General features: G+C 49.8%; 1 protein-coding gene across 1 annotated transcript in view; it reads right to left on the bottom strand.

Annotated features, from left to right (window-relative positions):
• ALG14 (ALG14, UDP-N-acetylglucosaminyltransferase subunit) overlaps window positions 1-170 on the bottom strand; it is a 44,385-nt gene extending 44,215 nt beyond the window's left edge. The window contains exon 1 of the mRNA XM_015413353.1: window positions 27-170. Coding sequence (XP_015268839.1) covers window positions 27-159 — 133 coding nt within the window. The 5' untranslated portion in view covers window positions 160-170. The remainder of the gene's footprint in view (window positions 1-26) is intronic.
• Between the last annotated feature and the right edge of the window lie 686 nt (window positions 171-856).

Raw genomic sequence — 856 nt, 5'->3', positions numbered from 1 at the left:
GATTGAGGCCGCTGTTTCTGTCTTACCTGAACCAGCCACCACCAGGAGACTGACGGACGTATTTCGCGGGACACCGACTCGCTTCCCATAAAAGAACCGGGCGACGATGAGCAAAGAGACGAGGACGGCAATACCCAGCACGGCATAGAACATGTTCATTGGACAACCATTCCAGCTACAGGGCTGGGCGACGGAAGCCGAGGCGGCTCAAAAGCCTTCAGTTGTGCGTTTGCACCTGAATTCGGTGCCTGGAACGTCTCCTTTCTCCAAGGCAGTGCTCTCGTAGATAGAGGGGAGCTGACGCTGTGTGTAAAAGCAGGTCCTTTTTGGAAAGGGTAATTGTTAAGCAACAAGAAGTAAACAGCCTACAGTTGTCAGTTACGAGACATCTGAGCTTAATTGTTAAACTGTGAGGCGGATTGCGGTGGCCGATTTGTGTGTAAGTGTTGAATTTATGGAACTGCTTTATACCCGCTCAGGCTGTTGGTTCAGTATTGTCTGATCGGGCTGGCAGCGGCTGTCCGGGGTCTTTCCTAAAACGGGCTGCCTGAGATCCTTTTGAATGGAAATCCCGGGGACTGGACTGGGACTTTATGGAAGCCGACCATGTGCTTTACCACGGAGCCACAGCCCCCTCCCTGTTATATCTGCAGTAGAGTTAGCGCAGAAGAGTTGTTCTGATAACTGGCTAATAATTCCAGAGGGTAGCCGTGTCAGTCTGTGGCAACGAAACAGCAGTTTGGTGTCACCTTTAAAGATTAACACAATTTTAGCCCCGTATAAGTTTCTGCGAGTCAGTGCTCACTTCATGATGAAATGGGATATCACGATGTGTGTAGATCTAAATGTTAGGATG

This window comes from Gekko japonicus, unplaced genomic scaffold, assembly GCF_001447785.1.
Source record: "Gekko japonicus isolate JY-2015 unplaced genomic scaffold, Gekko_japonicus_V1.1 scaffold70, whole genome shotgun sequence".
In the NCBI taxonomy this organism is placed as follows: domain Eukaryota; kingdom Metazoa; phylum Chordata; class Lepidosauria; order Squamata; family Gekkonidae; genus Gekko; species Gekko japonicus.
The sequence above is the reverse complement of the archived record's forward strand: the minus strand, read 5'-3'. Positions and strand labels throughout refer to the sequence as shown.